Source organism: Ovis canadensis, chromosome 10 (assembly GCF_042477335.2).
Source record: "Ovis canadensis isolate MfBH-ARS-UI-01 breed Bighorn chromosome 10, ARS-UI_OviCan_v2, whole genome shotgun sequence".
Classification (NCBI taxonomy): domain Eukaryota; kingdom Metazoa; phylum Chordata; class Mammalia; order Artiodactyla; family Bovidae; genus Ovis; species Ovis canadensis.
The window spans coordinates 83,696,148-83,718,367 of NC_091254.1; the positions used below are offsets into that span (position 1 = coordinate 83,696,148).

Here is a 22,220-nt window from a genome sequence, read left to right on the forward strand (position 1 = left end):
GGTTTGTGCCTCCTTGAAGTCTCATGATAATCATCTCCACCTCCTAAAGACTTTCCCTGATTTTCTTCTTGGCTTTGCACACACACCTATTAAAATAACTTCTCACGTTTTACTGTAATTTGTTTACCAGCCATCTACCTTTGTAAGTATAAAATGATATTCCAAAGGAAGGCTGTATTTTATTCATCCATGTAATCCCAGCACGATTAAACTGCTTAGAATATGATCGGAGCTCAAGACATGGCTGAATATAGGAACTACTTCTCATTTTAAAACAGTGGATCTCAAAGTGATGGGGCATGCTCAGTTTTATAAGTGTGATTTCCTACATATATATATATATATATATATATATATATATATATATTTTACTAAAGGACTCAGGATTTTAAAAAATCCTACCTCCTGCAGGAAAATAACTTTCAGAAACATGCACACAGAATTCAACACACATTAGAAACAGAATTGTAAAGTGACCGTCCATCTCTCAGACATGAGGAAATATGGTCTCTTGGATTTCCACAGCAGGTACCCATGTCATTACCTATCACAGACAATCTCCCAGCTGGAGAATCGGGAGTTCTGACTAATCAGAGTCGGATCGTCTTGCCTTGCTGCCCCAAGCAGCTGGTCTGTGCACACATCACACTCGTTTCTGCCGGTGGCAAAGTTCCAGTAGGGCAAAGCGAAGGACTCGTTGCCAGTAAGGCGCTAAAAGCAAAGGGCATGACCAGACATTCAATTCATGTCATCAGAAACAACAAGAAAATGAAGGAAGCAAAGACTTAGACGGGTCTTGCCCAAATACATAGCAAAACTAAAAGAAACTTTTGACCAACCTGGAGATCCCTTTCCAGCCATAACAAGTGGTACCGGTGCCAGGTAACAAAGGCAGGTCCTTGGTGTGAGAAATCTATAGCCTTGTATGGGCGCCCTGGTCCTAAAACAATTGGGAAACATGTTAGAGGTCACAGAATAGAATTTTTTAATGTGAACCTTACCTGGGATGCGCTGGAGAGCCAGTAAGTCCATGATGTTTTAGTCGGAAAACAACTGGATTTTTTAAGTAATTAATTTTTATTGAAGCAATAGCTGATTTATAATGTTTCAGGGAAAGCAAAGTGATTCAGTTTGCTGAATGCGTGTGTGTGTGTGTGTGCACGTGCACACACGCATGCACACGTTCAGTCATATTCAATTTTGGGGGACCCCATGGACTGCAGCCCACCAGGCTCCTCTGTCCATGGGATTCTCCAGGCAAGCAGACTGGAGTGGGTTACCATTTCCTTCTCCAGGGGATCTTCCTGACTCAGAGAATGCACCTATGTCTCTTACACTGGCAGATTCTTTACCACTGCACCATCTGGGAAGCACATATATATTTTTTTCTTCTTTCTCATTGTGGTTTATTATAAGATATTGAAGATAGTTCCCTGGGCTATACAATAGGATCTGATTGTGTATCTATTCATATTTTATATACAGCCGTGTGTGTCTGTTAATTCCAAATTCTTAATTTATCTCCCCACCCACCTTTCTTCTTCAACCATAAGGGAAAACAGCTGTTTTTGTCATTTATTCCTCTGAAAACAACAACCACAACAAAACAATCTCAGAGGCAAATAGCACTTTCAGGATAAATTCTCCTTCATCTCTTGTAAGTCTGATGGTCAGCAGAGATTCGGAGAAACTCAGGTTATCTTAAGAGCTCCTGTTATAAATTTAATTTAGAAGCAGTGCTTCAGGAAGATAAAATAAGAGTATCCCAAAGAACAGATCATTAAGATCTAAATGAAATATATTTTTTAAAGACTTTTTCTAACCTATTCCTTACAAATGCCTGCATTTATAGGGAGGGATTAATGAATAACAAAGGAACTTCAACTACACTTAGTCTGAATTCAGCATTTGGAACCAAAAGGAACTTTCACGGGTTTTGCCTCAGCCATCAATCAGTTACAACTATTAGCTGACAAGCATGGTTGCCGAGACCAGAAGAGAGGAAAAATACATTCAAACCAATTTGGCTGGCCTCTGGAACTGCCAATTTTAGTGAAAAGCTTTGGGCGATTTAATGACCTCCTTACTGCCTTTCCAATCCTTCTTCTTCGTCTCATAACAGCTTTTGATGGTTATGTAGAAACTTGAGCTAACTTTAGTTCTTTTTCAAAGTCCCCATAATAACTTCAGAGAGATGAACAGACATGAATATAAATTTAATTCCTAGATGCGACCAGAAACTATAGTTTTCTTTTCCTCTTGAGAGACTACCCTCTCATAAAGCAAAAATTCTTCAGAGTGATGACAGGAAAACTATAAAGGTTTATAGCCAGAAGAGCCTCCGTATCTGTCGATACAGAAAGACAGATGCTTACCTGTGAGGCAAGTTTTAAAAAGACCCACACTGAGGGGAAAAACCGCTGTCGCTGCTGTTGGCTAGGCAGCCCTTTGTAGATGTTTGAACGCAGAACAAAGTTTAAAGTTCTCAAAACAAAATGAGGAGGGGGAATGAGCAGTAAACACAAGGGCTGTGCTGTGCTCAGTAGCATCTGACTCTTTGTGACGCTATGGACTGTAACCCGCCAGGCTCCTTTGTCCATGGAATTCTCCAGGCACGCATACTGGAGTGGGTTGCCATCCTCTCCCCAGGGGATCTTTCCAACCTAGGGATGGAACCCAAGTCTCCTGCATTACAAGCGGATTCTTTACTGCTGAGCCACCAGGTAAGCCCAAACACAAGGACAGATTCCAAATGAGAATCTTACTATTCAAAGTGAGCTCTCTGTCTTCACTCACCCTAAGCCCAACGAGGAGCCTCAAAAGTGAGGATAATTGCAAATAGAGAATGATTTCAGAACGCCTGAGTCTCCTGCGGCTCCTGCATTGGCAGGCAGATTCTTTACCACCGAGCTACCTAGGACGCCCCTAGGATTCCTTAAGGTAAAGGGGGGAAAGCTCACCTAATAATGTATCTCTGACGGAATAATAATGGAGCCACACAAAGAAATCGTAAATGCTGCAGTTGGCGATCTGTGGTTGGGTCCCATTGGGCCCCAGGAGGCCCAGCCAGTGTTGCGTGGTGATCACGTAGTCGGGGTGTGGAGTGTACTTTGCGAGGTCTAAGGCGCCCAAGAATTGCTCCCTCTCTTGAGGGGTCAAGGAATGGACATCTTGCCGGACAACCAATGGTTTCTTCTGATCGCATTTGGGGCCGGTCCAGCCAAACCTGCAGTCTCCACAGTTATAGCCGGCGAAGTTTCCTAGTGCATTTGAGAAATTAAGGGAAAGATGGAAGAAGAAGTAAGCTTATATAGCTTGGAAGAAATTTCTGGAATAGAAAGGAAGAGAAGGTCAGTTGTCTTTCCTTGCGCTCTGCTTGAAATGTTTGTCTCTCCAAGGTCTCTCCAAACTGAACACCAGAGAGTTTCTAGAAATATTCCCAGCAAAGAAACAGGACATGAAACACATTCCATGGTGTTATGCACTGAATTGAATCCCCACCAAATTCATATGCTGACGTCCTAACCCCTAGCACTTCGGTGGCTATTTTTGGAGATAGGGTCTTTTTAAAAAGTAAGTTAAAATGAAGACACTGTGGTGGGGCAGGGAGGGGGTTGTGGTTGATCCAACATGACTGGTGTCCTCATAAGAAAAGGAAATTTGGACACAGAGAGGGGTGTCTGGACACAACAAGCCAACAAGAGAGACCTCAAGACGCACACCCTGCTGACACCTTGATCTGGGATGTCAGTCCTCCAGAGAGAATGAGTTTCTGTGTGCCACCCAGTCTACGGTCCTTTGTTATGGAAGCCCTGGGAGACTAAGACAAGTGCTGCCATCTGTTCCACTCATGGATCATGTCAGGTGTCCCTTCCTGGGGCGGAGCTGCAGCCTCAAATGTCATCACTGCTGGGCCCCTCTGCCCTGAAGCACATGCAGAAGGTTATTGATCTACAGAAGGAAGAGAATATATACCAAGCTAAAGGGGGAATGAAAATAAACTGATTTCCAGGAATTTAGGTGAAATCCAACATTTAAAAAGCTGGTTTATGTTACGAAGGAAACAGAGTTAAGACAAAATCAATGGAGGCTGGCAGGTCATAAAGGTGAATTAGTGGCCCTAGTGTCAGAAAGTGCAAATCACTGCAGGCTTGCCCATCTCTGCACTAACTGCTCCTCCATTTCATCATCTCAGGGACCAAGTACTAGTCATACCAAGCTCCGGGCCTCTTTCTGTTTAGCGTCTAAAATTGAAATTATTTTAGGGTGACTTTTCCCTGTTTAGCCTTGATTATTGCATTTGGGCTTCCCTGGTGGCTCAGACAGTAAAGAATCTGCCTGCAACGCCAGAGAGACCACAGTTCAACCCCTGGGTTGGGAAGATCCCCTGGAGAAGGGAATGGCTACCCACTCCAGTGTTCTTGCCTGGAGAATCCCCATGGACAGAGGAGCCTGGTGGGCTATAGTCCATGGGGCCACAAAGAGTCAGACATGACTAAGTAACTACACTTTGACTTTCACTTTCATTGCATTTGGTATGACCAGCACCTCATTCCTTAGGTAGTGATAAGTTAAAGAGTAAACACTTAAATATTGTTTGTGTGTTGAAACAAAAGAGAGCAATAACTTATCTTCTAGGGGTTGTGGGAAACATTTAATGTATCAGCTCCCTGTCTTCTCCTCCTCCTCTTCCTCCCAGATCTTTTTACTTGCTCTTCCTTCTGTTTTGAACACTTTTCCCTCACAGTCTTCCTACCTTCCTCTTCACCCGGTTTAACTATTCCTCCTTTAAGCTGCACAATGAGCTCTCTACAAGGACATCCCTGATCCTGCACATCAGGGTCAGATGACGCCCAAGCTGTGCTCCCATGACACCTCCTATTTTTTCATTGAATTAATTGTGGCGATTGTAGACATCTACTGGCTCAGCTACAGGCACCTAGACGGCAATTATCCTGCTGCCTAGGCCTATGCTGGGCCTTGGACGAATGAATCTTCACTTAACGAATGAAAGGAGCAAAAAGCCAAATCATCTCAATGGATGCTTTAAACATCTTACAATTTTATTTGCCATTTATATGTCAATAAAGTTGAAATTTAAAATTTTTAAATTAAAAGAAAGGATATAAAAAGCATGTAGCAGATGGATTCAATAATTCTCAATTTTCTTCTTCCTTTCTCTCCCTGTCCTTGTGAATCAGAAGGAAAAGCAGGCCCTGCAAGTAATTTTGATAAACTGCAAGACAAAAATAGATGTAAGCAAAACATACTATGACCATGGAAAGAGAGGGTTAGGGCCCAGAACCCTCCTTGCTATGCAGGGGACGCAGGTCCAATCCCTATTTGGGGAAATAGGATCCCACATGCCGAGGAGCAACTAAGCCCGTGTAGCATAACTGCTGCTGCTAAGTCGCTTCAGTCGTGTCCAACTCTGTGCGACCCCATAGACAGCAGCCCACAAGGCTCCTCCGTCCCTGGGATTCTCCAGGCAAGAACACTGGAGTGGGTTGCCGTTTCCTTCTCCGATGCATGAAAGTGAAAAGTGAAAGCGAAGTCGCTCAGTCGTTTCTGACTCTTCGTGACCCCATGGACTACAGCCTACCAGGCTCCTCCGTCCATGGGATTTTCCAGGCAAAAGTACTGGAGTGGGGTGTCATTGCCTTCTCCGGTAGCATAACTAGAGAGTCTGTGCTGCCACAAAGAAAGATCCCACATGACACAGCGAAGAGTCACAACTAAGACCCAACGCAGCCAAATAAATATATAAAAATATAGAAAAGAGGGTTATTTGGATCTCTAAAGGAAAAGAAAATTTTCCGACAGCATGAAAACAAAATGAGCGTGTGTCCTGTATAAAAAAATACTGTCTGCTATTTTTCGATGGTTAAAAGAAATGTCCTTAAAAATATCATAAGTAGGAAGAATTTGAGGGGGGGGGTAGTCCGATGGTCTTTGTAATATACAAAATATTTTACCTACCCTTTTGTGCATGCGTGCTAAGTCGCTTCAGTCGTGTCCTACTCTTTGAGACTCTATGGACTGTAGCCCACCAGGCTCCTCTGTCCATGGGTCTTCAGGCAAGAATACTGGAGTGGGTTGCCATGCCCTCCTCCAGGGGATCTTCCCAAGCCAGGGATAGAACCCACAGTTCTTATGTCTCCTGCACTGGCAGGTGGGTCCTTTACCACTGGCGCCACCAGGGAAGCCCCTTACCTACTCTTACTTAGCTTTATTTGCATTTTCCTGTTTCAACACCAAATGAAAAAATAAGTTTAAAATAATAGTTCAAAGGAAAAATTCTACTAGTCCCAAGACTGAAAATCAAGTTTTTGAACAGTTTACATTAAACATTAAAATTTGTGTTGATCACTTAGGTGAAGCTATTTAATATAAATTATTTAATCAATACTTATTCAATGGCTACTATAGTATCAGATGTTACGCAAGGTACTTCAGTCTTCATGGAGCTTGGAGTCTATCTATTTTCCCTTGGGCTGCCTACTATAATTGAATAATATCCATTTTTAAAACATCTTAATTGAAATACATCCTTCCACTTTCGCAGTTTCTAATGGAACAGAGGGACTTCCCAGGTAGTGCCAGTGGTAAAAAACCTGCCTGCCAATGCAGGAGACGCAGGTTCCATACCTGGGTCGGGAAGATCCCCTGGAGGAGGGCATGACAACCCACTCCAGTATTCTTGCCTAGAGAATCCCCATGGGCAGAGGAGCATGAAAGACTACTGTCCATGGGGTTGCAAAGAGTTGGACATGACTGAAGTGACAGCAGCGGCATAGGAGCAGAGTATTTTTTGAGAAGTGATTGAACAAAATGCATGTGAAGATTACTAAATACCCAAACTTCCAGTTGCTTCCCTAAGGCCAGATGATCAGAGGTGGAAATGCAGTTACAACTCTACAACAGGAGAGCAACTGCTTCCTTCTAAATGCTAAGAAATAGCATGCACAAATTTTGAAATAATAAATTCAATACATTTTTAGATTTAAAGGAATAAAATTTGTCTTCAAATTTTGGCATCTCATTATTAAAATTGAGTAATTCATGACCTAGGCCATGAGTTTTAAGATCTCTGCATTTTCTCTACCAATATTCATTTTGGTTGCTAGAAAATAAATTACCAATAACTGTCTCCCTCATTCATTTACTCACCAAATAATTTATTAGCATCTATTACCTAAAGAAAGGTCAAAATTAAACAGTCCCTTCTCTGCGAACCCACATATTTATGTACATTCATACAACTGCCACACTTGATTACTATGGACTTGACCTCTCAAAACCTGTCCTATTGGAATAAAGGGTTCTTACAGGAAGCAATCATGGTAACATAGAGCAGTACTGGTACATAGTAAGTTCTATATGAAGCATCACCATTACTAGTTTTACAAGTTACCACTGATCAAATCTCATAGTCTTTAAGTATTTGTTTTCATACCTGTCTTACTCAAGCAGCACATTTGGACTATCAAAAATCGCATTGGGGTTTTCCCCTTAGTATCTGAAGGACCTAACATAATTGGTGCTAAATAAACATTGGTTAGGTGGTTGATGAAGGAGTCATGAATAACTGAATAAAAGGCATTAAGTGCTAGAGGATATAAATATAAATCAGGCTCGGTGCCTTCATCTAGTGGAATGAGGAACATGATTGCGATGAAATATCAACACCAGCCTAACGATGGGAAACATGAAAACAAGAATTAACTGAGCACCGTGGATGACAGAAGATGAAATGATTCATTCTGACTCAGAAGATCAGAGATGGTTCACAATTGTGTTGAACAAAGCCATCTCTTCTCACAAAGCCAAAGTTGCCCCCGAAAAGCAACGCAGAAATGCTAATAAGAAAGCGTTTGTGTGGATTTGAGCTCACCTATTACCTAGAAACGTATTTGACTTTTTAAAAATCCCTTTCCCAGCATGTCTCAGAGAAAACACACCCCACAGCTCTGCAGTCAGCTTGCTTTCATATTTGTGCTTCTAACCCTGGTCTAAAGAATTTGTTAAAATATTGAAGACAACTGAAAAATGCAGTAACATAAAACCTTACCACACAAAATGTTTATTTCTTTAACTTAGATTTCCTAGCAGTCCCTCACATTAATTTAATGAGTTGAGTTTCTCCATTAATCCACCAATAGCAACAGTTGGAAAAAAAAAAGAGACCCTTTAGGAAGGATTGCATTATCTCACTGGGGAATGGAGAGAGAAAAAGTAAAAGATCGCTAGATATCAGTCTATCTGTTATTTAGTCTGTCCTTGAGCAAAAATGAAATTTAAAAAGATGAAGTCTTATACCTACCTAGGACCAGGATAAAAATGGAAAAAGAATGAGAACAACGAAACAGTGCACGTTCCCACATGAACCACATCAGCTCAACCTCCAAAGGCTATTAGACTAAATAAGTTTAAAGACCACCGATTAGTGAATTTACAAGGAGCCTAAATAGCCTATTCCTTTTAATTAGAGATTCTATTATATTAATAACAATACTTTGCACTCACATGAGACCTTTCATCTACAGAGCTCAAAAGAATTTTACAAGTGTGGTTTCATCATTATCCCCATTTTAGAGATTGGAAGATGGAGGCACTTAGTTGTACGACAAGAAATTCTCAGACAATTGTTCAAAAACCATTTGGTGCACATGTTTTTCAAAAGTCCAAAGACACAGCTGCAACTAGTCTTTTCTCAGGAATGCCAATTGGCAGGTGAGATTTGGAAGGTGAATCGCTGATGCCAAGATCTCCTGAAATTAAGCTCTTCTTGAAAATTAAGCTCAATAATTTTTCAGTTTGAAATGATCCCCACAGAGAATACAAAAGTTCTCTCTAGAGAATTTGAGAACATAATTTAGGGGTTTTGTCCCATCTGAGTTTGCATTTATTTATTTTTATTGAGCTAAAATCCTTTACCAACTTCAAGATCGTGGAGACTATGGGTGTTTTTTGTTTTTTTGTTTTTTGTTTTGTGCTAAGAATACTTTATGTGAGATCTACCCTCTTAACACGTTTAATTGTTTAAAACTTTACTGTTGACTCTACGTACAGCATACAGAACTCTAGATCTTATTCATCTTGATTAACTGAAACTTTATGGCCTCTGATTACTAAATCTTTATTTCCCCTCCCTCCCAGCTCCTGGTAACTACCATTCTGTTCTTTGATTACATGAATTTGACTATTTCAGATGCCTCACGTACGTAGAATTCTCCAGTATTTGTCTTTCTCTGGCTGACTTATCTTCTTAGCACAATGTCCTCAAGGTTCATTCATGTTGTTGCATACTGCCGAATTTCCTTCTTTTCTAGAGTTGAATAGCATTAAATCGCAAATACATACCATCTGACTAGGATGCAAAGAAATTGGAACCCTTGCACACTACTGATGGAAATGCAAAATGATGCAGCTGCTGTGGAAAATACTATGAAGGTTCTTCAAAAATTAAAAATAAAACTACCATACAATCCAGCAATCCAATTTCTGAGTATTTATCCAAAAGAACGTAAATCAGGATCTCACAAAGATATTGAGATTCCTATGTTGATTTCAGCATTATTCCCAATGACCAAGATGAAGAAACAATCTCAATGTCCATTAAAGATGAATGGTGTGTTTATCTTTCCATGGAATTAACAAAATTCCAAGGTCATCAACAGTCTTGTTGCTAATCTACATTTCATTAATAAATTTGAGGTGACACTAGAAGAATCTCTTGCCAAAGAATTTTGAGGTTACGGCGGTGGTGGGGGGTGTACTTTGGGCACTGAAGATCAGGTTTAACTTCTGAAGAGTGCCTCCTAAATCATGAAGAAATTAGCCTAAGAAAGCAAGCAATTCACTCTTTAGGGAGAATAAACTGAAAAAACATGTGTCTTGCTTTGGGGCATATGACACATCACAGTGATTATTGGATATACGAAATACCTGTCCAGCCCAATCACTAAGGACTTAGTCTGGTGTCCTGAGACTCAAAGAAAAAGACCATCTAGCCAACATAAGTGGAGTCAATCCAAAGCTGGGATGGAAAGATCTATGGTCCTGAATGAGTCTAGACAAATCAAATCCTGGAGGAGGGAGACAAGGGGTTCTAAGAGACAGTCCTGGTCTTGACTATGGCTGGAGAAGGAGACCATACACCCTGCTTTCTTTGAATGGTCTACAGATATGACATGTCCTTCTGGACTTACAGGTCAGGCCCTGTTTCTGGCACACTGCCTTCTTAGGTGTGTTTGCCTAAGAAGCTCAGGTGGCACAGTGGTAAAGAATCTGCCTGTCATTGCAGGAGACACAGGAGACACGGGTTCAATCCCTGGGTCAAGAAGATCCCCCGAAGTAGGAAATGGCAACCCACTCCAGTATTCTTGCCTGGAAAATCCCATGCACAGAGAAGCCTGGTGGCTCCTACAGTCCATGGGGTAGCAAAGAGTTGGACACGAATGAGCGATTGAGCACACACATCCTCCTGAGAACATTTTGAAAGCAGGTCACTTTGACCCTAAGTTACTGCCACTTCTAGAGGGAATATTTGTAAGTAGTCCCTTGGAACAAGGAGACTGCAATTATCTCTTCTATTCTGCCACCCCTGATTCCTTCCATCTCACTTTAAAAAATTTTAAAAACTTCCTAGTCAGGTCAGATAGTGACGTGTGTGTGCATGTACTCAGTTGCTCAGTTCTGACTGACCCTTTGGGACCCCATGGACTGTAGCCTACCAGCCTACCTCTGTCTATGGTTTTCCCAGGCAAGAATACTGGAGTGGGTTGCCATTTCCTTCTCCAGGGGATCTTCCTGACCCAGGGATTAAACCTGGGGCTCCTGCAGTGGCAGGTGATTCTTCACCACTGCAGCACCCGGGAAGCCCAGGCATGGGCAGCAATAAGGAGAGTTAATGGTTATACCTGAGTTCCTAATGTCTTCTGCTGCCAGGATTCCATAAAATGGAGATTCCCAAAGTTTCTAACTTGTGGCACTCCATCATAGACTGACCTGGAAATAAGCTTTCTAGAAGAAATTTTTAGTCACCAACAAAGAAGTCACTGTGTAGTGTGGTTTCCAATCCCACAAGTAATATGAAACCTGCTGCATCTCATTAGACTGAAAAACAATAAGAATCTATGAGATAATGTCTACAGAAGCAAGTGCTCAATTAGATTAGAAAAAAATGAATAGTATACATTCAACATGCTATCACAAACATTTTGTCACAATTAATACCCCAAGACAAAACTAACAAATCCTTTGAATTACAGAATTAACAATACGACTATAAAATAATGATGATAAAGCCAGATTTTTTCCTTTTCCATTATGGTTTATTATACAATATTGAATATAGTTCCCTGTGCTATACAAAGGGCCTTGCTTATCCATTCTATATCAAAAAAAATAGCTTCAGAATTTTCAGCTAGAAATCTGATCTCATTCTTACATCAACATCACAGCTCTTTGTACATTTTCTTAGTTTACCTTTCTATGTCCTTACATAGCTCAGTTGTCTATATTCTCCCATGTTCTAGCATCATATAACATCAATAAAACATAATTTAAAAGGAAAACCTCTGAGGCAGCTGGACACTGTGGAGCAGTTTCCAAGGGCTTTGCTAAAGTTGCTGCCTATGTTTGTGTGTGTGTGTTTCACATGCCCTGCCAGCCTTTGAGTGTTATCACTGCTGTGCATGTTTGCTGAACACTGGAGGGGAGCCCCACTAAGGAGGATTTGAGAAGGCTCAGAAGAGCGGGAGAAGTAAGACGTGCACAGAGATTTCAAAAAAAAAAAAAACAGGTAATAAGAGAGACCAAGGTCTGAAAGAGGGATACTGCATAAATTCTGAAATGCTCACATCACACCCAGACAGGAGTGAAAAAAGCCATTGTTATCTAAAAACTAGCCTCCCTTCTTCAGCTTTGTCCGTCCATCTCACCAAGGATGGCAAAGTTACAAGCCAGTCATAACCTTCACGAGCAAGATATATCCTGCTTGAGACCTGTTCAGATCGTCAGAAATGCTGAGACTCGAACTTCAGAACACCTACCCCCCCCCCACGTTTGTCTTACCGATGCCAAGAATCACCCGCCCTCCCTCTGCAACAAGTGCAAACCCATCTCAGAAGGAGAGGGCACTGAATCCATCTTGAAAGGACTTGCTCTGAGTTTCAAAGCTGACTCTGGGGCTCTTTGGCTTCCCTCACCAACAGACAAGTCCATGGTGTGCTGGCACGTGTTCATAGAACCAGCGTGTCCCACAGAATATTTATTTAATTCTCATAACTAGATCTACTAAAGGGTGTGCAGAATATACCCAGACATCAGCCTTACTCAATGCCAATGGACCAACTTGGGTTGCCTTTCAAAGCCTAAGCTGAGCATCTCTGCCTTGGAAGGGGTTCCTCCCTCAGCGGGCCAGCCCCACCCAACTGGGCGCATGCGCACATCCGCCTGCCTGCTCACCTGTGCACCTGCAGGTCCGGTCGAAGAACTTCCGGGGCCATCGCTCGCGGTCGTCCTGGTTGCGCAGGACGTAAGGACCGCTCCAGGGCCTGGTGTCGGTCTGCACCTCCGCGCACTGGCCCCGGCCCTCCTGAGAGCCGCAGACGTTGGCGGGGTCGGCGCCCAGTGGCGGGCAGCATTCCTTGGCCCGCAGGCTGCCCACAGTCATGCAGACCCGGGGAAACTGCGCCCGGGCCCCAGACGGGAGCGCACAGCCCAGACAGCTGAGCAGAAGCCCCCACCCAAGAGGGCTCATGGCTTTAGAACCGGGAGAACTCACTCACTCTCTCTCTCTCTCTCTCTCTCTCTCTCTCTCTCTCTCTCTCTCTCTCTCTCTCTCTCTCTCTCGCCTTCCACTCCTTGCTTCTCTCCAGCTTTCTCCTGGTCTTCCACCCGGGCTCTTGAGCGTTCACCCGCTTTTGGATTTGGGGGAAATTTACGTTTTACGGGGTATATTTTGGATCTGCCTTCTATTCCTCTCCTCTTGAAAAAAAGACCCACAAAAATTACAGAGCCCACATGTGTGCTCGTGTGTACATGCACACACACAGACGACTTTATGTGATGCAAACCGCTAAAACGAATTTCATTCCATCAGAAGCTCCTCTAACAGCCAGATTTAATGAGGGGAGCCCTTCTCGACGCCTTCCTCGGTTAAAACAGCCTTTGTCTAATTGAGTTAATTGACGGAGCGCTCCAGTCATACTACTTATTATACTGGTATTTCTGAACCCCCTCCTTCCCTCCTTAGTCCATGACTTTAATTGCCTTGAACTCAGTTCAAAAGCCAAATGCCGTGCTGCCTTTATTCTGTCTGGCTTGCCAAATCACGGGGCCTGGTGGGGTTTGTGTAAGGGCTGGGAGAAGCCTTCATTAGCAGGATTAGTATTAGACAAATCCCCGTCGTTAGCACATGACCCAGAGCGCACAATGAAGTAGATAAAATTTCTGGCTTTGTTTCAAGAGGGCAAAATCATCTTCATTATCTGGGCTTACGTGCTCTGGCCAAGCTTGTGACCTCAGACTTCCTAGGGAGTCAATAGATGCAGTGAGCTTGTTGTCAAAAGCCCTTCAGAGATCAACCCCACTGCTAACAGCCGTTCACTCCTGACTGCTCCCTGACGTACTTCCAAAGACCACTACAGGCTGTCACACAACTTCACAAATAAAGAGACACTTATTGAGGGCTGACGTACAAGGAATTGCTTTGTTTCACAGTTCACAATGAGGGATCCTCTTCTCTCCAAAGAATAAGTCCTATTCTATTCAGGGCTTCCCAGGTGGTGTTAGTGGTAAAGAACTGCCCAGCAATGCAGGAGACTTAAGAGAAGTGAGTTCGATCCCTGGGTTGGGAAGATCCCCTGGAGAAGGAATTGGCAACCCGCTTCAGTACTCTTGCCTAGAGAACCCTGTGGACAGAAGAGACTGGTGGGCTACAGTCCACGGGGTCACAAAGGGTTGGACAGACTGAAATTACTTAGCACCCATTCTATTCAGCGCATCTCTGCAGCAGGTTTTTCTTCTTAAATACATAAAGTACCATGTCACGCATGCTTCTTGGAAGGAAAGCTATGACAAACCTAGACAGCGTACTAAAAAGCAGAGCCATTACTTTGCCAACAAAGGTCCATATAGTCAAAGCTATGGTTTTTCCAGCAGTAGTGTTCAGAGGATATGAGAGTTAGACTATATATAAGGAAGGCTGAGTGCCAAAGAATTGATGCTTTCCAACTGAGATGCTGGAGAAGACTTCTGAGAGTCCCTTGGACTGCAAACAGAAGTAAAACCAGTCGATCCTAAAGGAAATCAACCCTGAATATTCACTGGAAGTTCAGTTCAGTCTCTCAGTCATGTATGACTCTTTGCAACCCCATGGATTGCAGCACACCAGGCTTCCCCATCCATTACCAACTCCCAGAGCCTGCTTAAACTCATGTCCATTGAGTCAGTGATGCCATCCAACCATTTCATCCTGTTATCCCCTTCTCCTCCTGACCTCAATCTTTCTTAGCAACAGGGTCTTTTCTCATGAGCCAGTTCTTCATATCAAGTGGCCAAAGTATAGGAGCTTCAGCTTCAGCATCACTCCTTCCAATGAATATTCAACGTTGACTTTCTTTAGGATTGACTGGTTTGATATCCTTGCAGTCCAAGGGACTCTCAAGAGTCTTCTCCAACACCACAGTTCAAAAGCATCAGTTCTTTGATGCTCAGCTTTCTTTATGGTCCAACTCTCACATCCATACATGACTACTGGAAAAGCCATAGCTTTGACTAGACAGACCTTTGTGAGCAAAGTAATGTCTTTGCTTTTTAATATTCTGTCTAGTTTTGTCACAGCTTTTCTTCCAAGGAGCAAGTGTCTTTTAATTTTATGGCTGCAATCACCATTTGCAGTGATTTTAGAGCCACCAAAAATAAAGCCTGTCACTGTTTCCACCGTTTCTCCATCTATTTGCCACGAAGTGATGGGACTGGATGCCATGATCTTTTTCTCTCACCTCTTTCACTTTCATCAAGAGGCTCTTTAGTTGTTCTTCACTTTCTACCATAATGGTGGTATCATCTACCTATCTGAGGTTATTGATATTTCTCCCGGCAATCTTGATTTCAGCTTGTGCTTCATTCAGCCAGGCATTTTGCATGATGTACTCTGTATATAAGTTAAGTAAGCAGGGTGACAACATACAGCCTTTCCCAATTTGGAACTTTGATGTATTCTTTTCCCAATTCATTGGAAGGCCTGATGCCAAAGCTGAAGCTCCAATACTTTGGCCACCTGATGCGAAGAGCCAACACATTGGAAAAGACCCTGATGCTGGGAAAGATTGAGGGCAGAAGGAGAAATTAGATGGTTAGAGAGCACCACCAACTCAATGGACATGAACTTTAGCAAACTCCAGGAAACAGTGGAGGACAGAGGAGACTGGCATGCTACAGTTCATGAGGTCACAAAGAGTTGGACACGACTTAGTGACTGAACAACAACAACAAACCATGCCACCAGGAATTCGAAGTTGTAATTATGTAATTGTCGAGAGGCGGTGGACAATTTGGAGTGAGGGCCCACACGTGACATCTTTTGATTTATGTTAAAGTTAAGCAGTGTCCAACTTCAATCTAGAGAGCAATGCCTCCCCAGTCCTTCTGGGAAATATCCAGATGAGCAACAGTGGTTCACCTGTCAGAGCATCCATATTTTCTCAGAGTGGAAACAGGATTCTCTTAGTGTCATAAGGTCAGTGCAGATAGCTGATCCAAAACTGCTTCAGGCAGTATCTAAGAATGCTTTCTATTTCAGCATAAAGATATAGAATGTTATGCTCCAAAGCAAATTCCTAACTTAAAAATTTCTTTATACCGCTATTCCAGCCACATGTATTTCTGTGTCACCCTCATGACATTAAATTGCTGTGACTAATTAAATGGCAGCACTTAACTCTGACTGTACACCATTGCCAGCCTACAGCCCAAGCCTATTGAAGTGGAATCTCTGTGAATGTGACCCAGATTTCAGCCCTTTTTCTAAGCTTTCTAAGCCATTCTAATGGGCAGTCCAAAGTGAGAATCATTGGGTCAGGATAAAGCATGGATCCAAAGGAAATGTTGGCATCAAGTCAACTGAAATATTCCACGTGTATTCGTTTCCTTAGGCTTCCCAGGTACAGCTAGTGGTAAAGGACCCACCTGGCCAAGGCAGAGACATAAGAGATGAGGGTTCAGTCCCTGGGTTGGGGAGATCCCCTGGAGGAGGGCATGGCAACCCACTCCAGTACTCTTACCTGAAGAATCCCATGGACAGAGGAGTCCAGTGGGCTACAGTCCTTAGGATCGCAAAGAGTCTGATATGACTAAAGAGACTTAACACTTTCCTCAGGCTGCCTCAACAAATTTCTACTAACTGGGTTATTTGTATTCTCTCACTATTCTGAAGAGCAGAAGTCCAAGCTCAGTGTGTCATCGGTAGGGCCGGGACCCCTCTGAAGGTTCTAGGTGAGCACCTTCTCGCCTCTTCTAGCTTCCAGTGGCTGCAGCCATTTCTCAGCTTCCTCTCTTTGAGCCCACATCATTCCAATCTCTGCCACAGTGTGTGGCCGTCTCCTTTCTGTGCTTTAATATTGCTACCCTAGGAGGAAGCCCTAAGCAGGTCAGAAGAGAGTTAAGAAATCCCCATCTTGATATAGGAGGCTGGCTAAAGTAATAATTTGGGGTCCCTCCTCCCCTTACACTAACGGAATTATCTTTTAGTATCAAGCCATCAGCCTACATTAAGGCACGTCATGGAGAAATATCATGTGAAACTTGTTAGACATTTTTATATCATCTAATATATATCACAATGTCATTTTTATGAGGAATCAGGGGAGAGATTTCTCTCAGAGTTCAATATCCATTAAAGCTGTGCTCCCCCGTAGCATCTAGATATTATGAATCTTAGGATAGCATTTCTTTCTTGGCCTTGGCCATTTATGACATTTGGAACCAAATTCATAGCCCCATGTCCAGTAACTGATTCACACATTGTTTTGTTTGATATTTGCCTTACAAATGTTCCTAGATGGGCTTCCCAGGTGGCGCGAGCAGTAAAGAATTTGCCTTCCAACATAGTAGAAGCAGGAACCCAGGGTTCAGTCCCTAATTCAGGAGATTCCCTGGAGGAGGAAACAGCAACCCACTCCAGTATTCTTCCTGGAGAATCCATGGACAGAGGACCCTGGCTGGTTACTGTCCATAGGGTCACAAAGAATCAGACATGACTGAGCATCTAAGCACATGTTCCTATATTTGGGAATTCTTAGTTTATCCTTTTGCAAATTTATGTATTTATATATCTCAAATTCTTTGAAAAAGGAGACAGAGAGATATATACATGCACACATATATTTCTGCATAAGTACAGCAGTAATAAACTTCTAGCCAAATTGTTTGTAAACAAGCTGGGGCTTAGAGAAGAATTCAAAAAGAATTTCTGAGAAGCTGGTGTGCTTAAACAGAAATCTAAAGACATGAGCCTAGAGGATCTCAGTTCATGTCTATGGCTATAATTAAACACTGGCTTGTTTATGAAAGGGAAAGTCTTTGCTAAAAACCCAATAGCAGAATCCAGGAGGAAATACCATTTGTTGTCAGTGTGTGTATGGGTGTGGGTGTTTGTGTGCGCATGCGTGCTCCATCATGTCTGACTCTTTGAGACCTCCTGTACTATATCCAACCAGGCTTCTCTGTTCATGGAATTTTCCAGGCAAGAATACTGGAGTGTGTTGCCATTTCCTCCTCCAGTGGATCTTCTCAACCCGGGGGATCAAGCCTGTGTCTCTTGCTTCTCCTCCTTTGGCAGGCGTGTTCTTTACCACTGAGCCACCAGGGAAGCCCACAGTTGTCAATGGAAGTCATAAGGTCAAAGATTATTATTCTAAGGAATGTCCTGAAAGCCAGTAAAGAGAGGCACATGTGTATCACAGAGCAGAATAATCTGGAGTAGAAAAGTGCCTTATCAGAAAGCAATATATCCTACCCTGTCCTTTTACCTTTGAGGAAGGATTCTGAATGAAAAGAGATGTTCTGTATAGTTTGATTTTGCATCTCAGCATCTTGTATCATCTTGCTTTCAAAAAGGACTCAGTGTGAAATTCTTTGGAGAATCTGTGATGGGACCATGCCGGGTGGACATGGAAAACTTTGGAAGCAGGATGCCAGCCATGCCTACCCTACCTTCAAAGGAGGAAGTGATGGCTCAGAGCCTGGTAAGCAATCCAGTGGGGTGGTAAACATTTTAAAGCCCTTGCTAAAAGTAATACACAGAAATCAATCATCTGCATCTTGCTTCTGCTTTTCAGCAGATTCCTGCTCTTTTCTCTATACCTCTGAATGTGAAAACTCTCCTGGTTTCTACCCCTGCTGGACTCCTCTGTCCAATGCTTTTTGATCTATTCTCTGCAGTCACATCATAGGAAAAAGAGATTATTCTTTTTCCTTGTGTCCAAATTGTTTCCTAAATGCTGGGCATGTGTCCTGATAAGGGTTTTGCTTTCTCCATCTAAGAGCTTTTCTCTTCTTGTTGCTGTGAATTGTTCTTCAGAGGAATCAAGGGTTAGGAACAGGTTGTGTGGTTTCTGGTATTTCAATTGGATCCATTTTTTTCCATCTTGCACGCATTTTTTGATAGTCTATTCTTAAGGCTGCGTTTATACATCAAACAGCCATTTTAATTTCAGATTTTTCATCACTGAGCTTTATATCCATCTTCATTCCTTGTTATGCACACCTGAGCCTTCTGATTCTTATTTTTATCATTTTGGTTTTTATCCTTCTTCCTGATCATGAATATTCAATTTGAAATTTTTATACATACCCCTCTAATTTAATGACTGACTTGGATAAACAATATAGTTACTCCTACGTCAAAATACAGATCTGTGGAAGAGGGGAATTCACTCCCCTCTCCACCCACTTCTGATCAAGCCTAGCAAATATCACCCATACATTTACAAAGAGGTTGTATGGCCTGAAAATGTAATTTTTAGACTATTTTAGTCCACCGGAGCTTATAAATTGTGCAATTAAGAACGTCTGGGGACTTCCCTGGTGGCTCAGTGGTAGAGTCCACCTGCCAATGCAGGAGACATAGGTTCAATCCCTGATCCAGGAAGATCCCACAGGCGACAGAGCAACTAAGCCCGTGTGCCACAATTCCTGAGCCCATGCTCGAGAGCCTGCAGGCCACAACTACTGCAGCCCGTGTGCCTAGAGCCTGCGCTCCGCAACAAGACAAGCCGCTGCGATGAGAAGCCATGAACTGCAACTCGAGAGCAGCCTCTGCTTGCAGCAACTAGAGAAAAGCCCTCCCAGCAACGAAGACCCGGCACAGCCAAAAATAAAAAATAAATAAATATTGAAAAAAATAAATAAGTACCAAAGAAAATTTCACACCTAGAAAGATCACCAAAATACAATGTCAGGAGAAAGACAAGATACATAACTGAATTCACTATGCTCACACAGATCCACCAGAGTTTATAAATGTGCAATTTATAAACTTAAAGAAGTTTGGAGTCTAGAAAGATCACCAAAATGTAATGTCAAGAGAAAAACATACGGTCCATGACAATGAATTCCCTGTGCTAACATAGTGAAGGAGCGCATGCACACGGGCACACACCTGCCTGTCTGGATGTGTAAACATTTAGAATATATACGGGAAACTGGTGGAGGGGCTGCTCTGGGAAGGGGGCCTAAAGATCTGGGAAACTAGAAAAAAAAGAAGATCTGTTTTTATTCTATATTTTTGCACATCTTGAACAATGAGCCAAGAACATAGAGTATTTATTTTTATTCATAAATTTAAAAATTTAGGTTAAAAATTCAGAATGATGGGTACTTTATGAGGCTGACATTATACAAAGGAACTTCCTGTAAGTACTAAAAAAAAAATGATTTTGGCACAACTCAGATTTGTTTTCTTGGTCTTGGTCCTGCTATATACTAGTTCAATAGCCTTGAAAAATGCGGTATCCTTTTCACACACGCATACACGCTTCTAATCCAACAATCTAATTAGAAGTAGTTTTCTTTCTGGAAACCAAATCAGTACTTCTAACTTCAGTACATGGAAAATATTCTTAACCTTTATGTAACATTCAGTTCAATTCAACTCATTTCAGTCGCTCAGTCGTGTCCAACTCTTTGCGACCCCATGAATCGCAGCACGCCAAGCCTCCCTGTTCATTACCAACTCCCAGAGTTCACTCAAACTCATGTCCATCGAGTCAGTGATGCCATCCAGCCATCTCATCCTCTGTCGTCCCCTTCTCCTCCTGCCCCCAATCCCTCCCAGCATCAGGATCTTTTCCAATGAGTCAGCTCTTCGCATGAGGTGACCAAAGTATTGGAGTTTCAGCTTCAGCATCACTCCTTCCAAAGAAGATCCAGGACTGATCTCCTTCAGAATGGACTAGTTGGATCTCCTTGCAGTTCAAGGGACTCTCAAGAGTCTTCTCCAATACCACAGTTCAAAAGCATCAATTCTTCGACGTTCAGCTTTCTTCACAGTCCAACTCCCACATCCATACATGACCACTGGAAAAACCATAGCCTTGATTAAATGGACCTTTGTTGGCAAAGTAATGTCTTTTGAATATGCTATCTAGGTTGGTCATAACTTTCCTTCCAAGGAGTAAGCGTCTTTTAATTTCATGGCTGCAATCACCATCTGCAGTGATTTTGGAGCCCAAATTACTACCCAGAAATGAAGGTTAACCGTTCTTATCTGGATTCTGCTGAATTAAATAAACGATGATGTGGTATTTTCAGGTACGCTATTCTCTCTTAGCCTGAGAACTTAGGAATCTCTATTCTTAATTATAACAGAAATGTGGACAAAAAGTTAAATAAGCCCCAGAGACTGTGGATAAACCAGATTTGAGGCAACTCAATAATTTCAAGAGCTGACAAAGATGAACTCTATTATTAAAAATAAGAAACATAAAATAAAAAGTAAATCTTCTTCAAAAAAATACTTGACCTGAATCTGATGTTTTATACCAAGCTCATTATTTTATCACCACTGTCAAAAAGTACCTAACCATGGTGCTTGACACCATCTTTGGAAATGATTCCTTCTTGTTTAATCTCATCTAAATTAATGCAGTTACTTTTAACAGGCCAAGTGTGTGCAGACACACACACAGCCCAAAAGAATAACTCTAAGCTTCCAATTCATTTTATAAGCTATAAAAAAGAAATCTGTTCTTACAAATCATGGCAGACAGCTACCTACTAAATGTAAATTTTGCTGGTGTGAATTCTTCATTTCTAAAAAGTGTTCTACCATAAGATGCACAGACTGAAAAGTATGCAAAACGAGATCATTTCTTGGAGATTTTAGTTTACTTCAATTATAAGAGGTGCTTATGATAGCATATTTTTATACTAACAAATCTAAACTGAAATTTATGAACACCAACTATCTATTTATGCCACAGAAATGAATTTCATCCTGAGTAGGACGATTTGAAGCCCAAGTCAGAACTCAGCAGAAGATGCAGAAATAACAGAGGAGTGAATGATTTTCTCGGTGGAAATGTGTTTGTCCTCACCGAAGACTGGAGGAAATACAAAGCTGTAAGCGAACACGCAAAGTCATAGTGACATGGGGCCTGGGAACTAGAGAGGGTGAAGCGTTAGGGAGTAAAACACACTTCAAAAAAATATCTACATTAAAAAAAATAATACACCACCCTCTATGTCTTCAATTTCTGCTGCGGAAATTTGAGCTCATAGAATTTGTCTGTGTTGCTCAACATCACACAAATGGTATATTAGCTTGCTATTGTTATCATAAGAAACTGCTAAAAGATAAACTAAAGCATAATACTTTTTTTTTTCCTTTTTTGGCCATGCCATGTGTGAGATCTTATTCTCCAACCAGGGATCAAAACTGCATCTCCTGCATTCAAAGCGCGGAGTCTTAACCTCTGAACAGGCAGGGAAGTCCCAGCATATTACACTTTTAAGAGTTTATTTAAGCAAAAATCAATTTGAATTGAGTAGCCCCAAACCAGAAGTGATTAGTAGTACTCCACGAACAGGAGCTGGGAGCAAGGTTTTTATAGAGAGGCTGTGGAAGCAAAGCAAGAAAATTACTTGATTGGTTAGAGCTTAAGTGGTTTTGTTTGTCGGGGGAAGCCTAGTTGGCTGTTTTGTGATTGGTT

General features: G+C 42.1%; 1 protein-coding gene across 2 annotated transcripts in view; it reads right to left on the reverse strand.

Annotated features, from left to right (window-relative positions):
* DCT (dopachrome tautomerase) overlaps positions 1-12,778 on the reverse strand; it is a 41,756-nt gene extending 28,978 nt beyond the window's left edge. The window contains exons 1-4 of one of the 2 annotated variants that reach the window (XM_069602140.1): positions 12,472-12,778; positions 2,961-3,260; positions 840-940; positions 545-711 (exon numbers count right to left, since the gene is read on the reverse strand). In XM_069602140.1, the coding sequence (XP_069458241.1) occupies positions 545-711; positions 840-940; positions 2,961-3,260; positions 12,472-12,766 (863 nt within the window). In that variant the 5' untranslated portion in view covers positions 12,767-12,778. The remainder of the gene's footprint in view (positions 1-544; positions 712-839; positions 941-2,960; positions 3,261-12,471) is intronic. The other variant, XM_069602139.1, reaches the window with a different exon arrangement.
* Between the last annotated feature and the right edge of the window lie 9,442 nt (positions 12,779-22,220).